Below are 4,107 nucleotides of genomic sequence, written 5' to 3'. Positions count from 1 at the left end.
GCTCAGTTCCTTTAAAGAGAGGTACTTATAATACTCTGTATTAGTTTTCGTGAGCTGTCCTCTTAAAAAGTACAACACCAGTACTCCATATTCAAATTGTCCCATGAAAAACTACAACCTCCAAACATCAAACTACATGCTTCTATGTCACCTACACTTCAGACTTCATCCTCAAAATCAAAGCAGTATTAACACAAGCAACATCCATCACTTAAAGCCAATATAAGTCTGCTACAACTGGACTTATATCTAAGCAAAACAAACATTTTATGTTCAAGTTTTCTTAAAACTACTGAAACAAATAAATGGCTGCCCTACAGTTCCGCTGTTTTGTTTGTCACCCTGAATTATGTCCTTCATAGTGTGGAAAAAACCGAAGGCTGAGGAATGTTACGTAACACAGCTAGAATGCAATATCTCTCTCTGGTGTAATTCACTGTGTGGTCTTAAGTGTGGTGTCTTCTTCATAACACTCCCTAACTCTTGTATTCATGACCATGAGATAGGGTGGGCTGCTTTTCTTCCTTGCTTTGGCTAGTATTCCTCCCTTTCCTCCCCAGCCTTGGTTGGTGGTTCAGGCAGCATCACCTTGTTTTAGTAGACCCAGGTGCCATACATTTTGAAAGTAGGCTCAAGTGCACAAAATGTTCTAGCAGAAGTCTTAGACAAACTCTGAATTACAAAGTAATCTGACTCCTTCTGAAGATGTGAGAAATTGTTCATCTATATTTGCTGCATTGTCACTTGTTGATCTGCGTGTGCCCTGCTCCAGCAGTAAAGGGGAGATCGCGTGCAGAGCTGGTTTTCTGTAGGTCTGAGTAAAAATAAAATATCCTCTTCATACAGGAACCAAGTCTATGGCTGGAAATTTCTGCAACAGAGCCATTTAGTTATTTCTAGAAAAACATATAGAGCCAATGAAGGAACCTGATGTCATAGTAACACAGGTCACTGTCCGTGGTGCTGAATTCTCTACTAGATGGGCTTGTGCTGAATGAATAGGACAGCTGGCCAGCGTGTCTGTGTGCTTCCACTGACTGGCACCGTGACAACGAGGGGGAAAAATTCATACAGTAAATTAGTTAACAATAATTAGTAATCACGTATAGTTCTCATTTATCATGATGTAAAATTCAAAAACCATTTCTGACTATTAATCTGCACATTTTAATAATTTAATTAATATTACCTAATTTGTTTATCATTTTCTGCAATCACTGTGCGTTAAAGCAAGTTTTAAAACTAGCTGTGAAATTGTTGATGCTGTTGTTGATCTGAATGTTGCTGACGGAGCCTTAGGATACGTCTTCATACAGATGAGTGAGGGGATGGATGCACTATTCTATGGAGGCCTCTGAAGAGAAAAAATGATCCCAATTTTATATTGAGAGGGATGGTTAATTCCATTTTAATGCAGACTGCGTTAAAAGTCCCTGTTCTGCCGTTGATCTTTTGCATGCATGCTATCATGTATTAGTTTACTCTGTATTTTGATCACGTCAAACTAAAGAATTTTTGGTCGTATTTTTGTTCCTAATTTTGAAGTAATTGTAAAATAAAAATGTTGTTCTTTTCCGCCGCCATGCTTCGTCTTACTTGTGAAGGTTATGCTTGCATTGAACTTGCTTTGTAGACAGTAAGATCCTGCCGGCATTAATTCTCCACTGTGTGGTAATTTTGAGAAATTGCGCACGTTTCTTATCCCGTCAGAATCGGTAAAACTAACGCCATGCGAATGTGTCTTAGCGCAGAGTTTAGAATATTTACGGTTTCCGGTCAATGAAGGCAGTTTGAAATAAAACAAAAACGGTTAAACTTTCTGGATGCGCAAACTCTCGCTCTTGGCAAGATGGTGCAGATAGTTGAGATAAAGGACTGTTATTCGATGAGAATTCGAATCCATCACTCCTTAAACATGGAGAACATGGATCCAGAAGGTATTAATGATTATAATGATTAAATGATAATAAAGTTGTAGCTCCTGGTATGTGACAAACGAAATGAACGGCCAAGTCTGCATTGGCCTAATGCTTGTTAGTTTTGAGGTAAAGCTGATAAGTAACACATTTGGTTTTCGAGGTAAAATAACCGACCGGTTGAATAATTCAACTTTTATCTACAGAAATGAATGTATTTAGAACTGCAAACGGATACATTGGAAGCGGAGTTTTAAAATGAGAAAATGTAACGATGTGATAGGAAATGCCGTTCGTTATACTCCCCTTCTGTCTCCCATTCTTGCTCATCTTGTTTAAATAATAAGAAAATGAAAAGCAAGATCACTGTTAGTGACAAAAGTGCAGGACTAAATGTGTTTCATTTAATATTTATTCATTTGGATATGTGTGAGAGTAAGCGTATGCATGGATGTTGTCTTCTGGTTTAGCTTTCTTAGCTTTATCAGTAATTCACATTATTTCATTTATCTGACAATCTGAAGCCCATGGACTCATTTTAAACGGATTTTGTAGTAGAGTATTTATCCAGTTATTGTCATGTTCTTATATATCTCTCTGTGTTCCATTTTGTCCCAGTTCATGAGTTTTTGGAGGACAAGTTCATCTCCATTCTGGTCGTGAACTTCGAGAGGAGCCCACTGACCATGGAGAACTTGCAGTCTCTGGCCCTCAGTGTCCCTTCATTTTATTGGCGGCTCACTGGGGAGGAGCTGGATCCCAGCCTATTGCACGTAGCACCTGCACGACTGCAAGTGGTACATCATGGTACAGAGACTGGTGTCCAGCATGGGGATGGAGAATCACCAGCTGAGGAGGATGACCATTACGGACAGGAGCTGCCATCATCCAGCTCTATAAGGGAGGCTTCCCCTGCAGCTCCAGCATCCACGACTGAGGATGCTAATGGGCTTCCTGAGGCTCTCCCCTTGGCCTGGGGTGAAGATGAGCCCTCATCTCCATCCTTATCTGTGCCTTCTGACACTCAACCTGGAAGTCAGATTGAGCCAGAACATGCTGAGCCCTCCAGCTCCACCTTCTGGATCCCTGTGGGCCCTAACAGCACGTGGCAGCAGCTTGAGATCGAAGGCCGCAACTACCTGCGGAAGCTGGATGAGCTCAGCATCTCCGATGGACTCTGGAGCATTACGGACTACGGTGATGATCACACCGTGGTCATGTCCGTGCATGTCTCCGTGCATGTGAGCAGTTCTCTGCGAACATGGGGCGTGAGGCAGGAGGAGAGGCCTCCTCAGAGGCCCGCTGGCACCAGACAGAGGAAGCGCAAGGCCGAGCCCGACGACACCAGCGGCTCAAGTTCTCCTCCACCGCACAAGAGGCCCATGCGCTTCTGACTTGATTCCATGTTTTTACGCTGTAAGTTACATTTTTATTTCAACATAATTAGAAGATCCCGCAGGAAAATATTAGTCAGTTACTTAATAAATGACCAAAAAGTAGTTGAATAGGACAGCTGGCCAACGTGTCTGTGTGCTTCCACTGACTGGCACCCTGACATATAATGATTTTTAACAACGAGGGGGAAAAATTCATACAGTAAATTAGTTAACAATAATTAGTAATCACCTATAGTTCTCATTTATCATAATGTAAAATTGAAAAACCTTTTCTGACTATTAATCTGCACAATTTAATAATTTAATTAATATTACCTAATTTGTTTATCATTTTCTGCAATCACTGTGCGTTTAAGCAAGTTTTAAAACTAGCTGTGAAATTGTTGATGCTGTTGTTGATCTGAATGTTGCTGACAGAGCCTTAGGATACGTCTCTATACACATGAGTGAGGGGATGGATGCACTATTCTATGGAGGCCTCTGAAGAGAAAAAAATTATCCCAATTTTTTATTGAGAGGGATGGTTAATTCCTTTTTAATGCAGACAACGTTAAAAGTCCCTGTTCTGCCGTTGATCTTTTGCATGCATGCTATCATGTATTAGTTTACTTTGTATTTTGATCACATGTCAAACTAAAGAATTTTTGGTTGTATTTTTGTTCCTAATTTTGAAGTAATTGTAAAATAAAAATGTTGTTCTTTTCCGCCGCCATGCTTCGTCTTACTTGTGAAGGTTATGCTTGCATTGAACTTGCTTTGTAGACAGTAAGATCCTGCCGGCATTAATTCTCCAC

General features: G+C 40.6%; 1 protein-coding gene across 1 annotated transcript; it reads left to right on the top strand.

Moving 5' to 3' along the window:
• The first annotated feature begins 1,878 nt into the window (after window positions 1–1,878).
• Window positions 1,879–3,316, top strand: LOC140588410 (uncharacterized). The gene is made up of 2 exons (XM_072710400.1): window positions 1,879–1,937; window positions 2,535–3,316. The coding sequence occupies exons 1-2, from the start codon at window positions 1,886–1,888 to the stop codon at window positions 3,308–3,310; spliced, it is 828 nt and encodes a 275-aa protein (XP_072566501.1). The 5' UTR covers window positions 1,879–1,885; the 3' UTR covers window positions 3,311–3,316.
• Window positions 3,317–4,107: the final 791 nt, after the last annotated feature.

The sequence above is a fragment of the Paramormyrops kingsleyae genome, chromosome 3, assembly GCF_048594095.1.
Source record: "Paramormyrops kingsleyae isolate MSU_618 chromosome 3, PKINGS_0.4, whole genome shotgun sequence".
Classification (NCBI taxonomy): Eukaryota; Metazoa; Chordata; class Actinopteri; order Osteoglossiformes; family Mormyridae; genus Paramormyrops; species Paramormyrops kingsleyae.
Note: the sequence above shows the minus strand (reverse complement) of the source record. Positions and strands in the feature narration are given on the sequence as shown.

Bases quoted from the DNA above. Each gene is read 5' to 3' on its own strand.
- LOC140588410 (XM_072710400.1), top strand. From the start codon at position 1,886: ATGAGAATTCGAATCCATCACTCCTTAAACATGGAGAACATGGATCCA. The intron at 1,938-2,534 runs GTATTAATGATT...ATTTTGTCCCAG, and splicing joins GGAGAACATGGATCCAGAAG to TTCATGAGTTTTTGGAGGAC.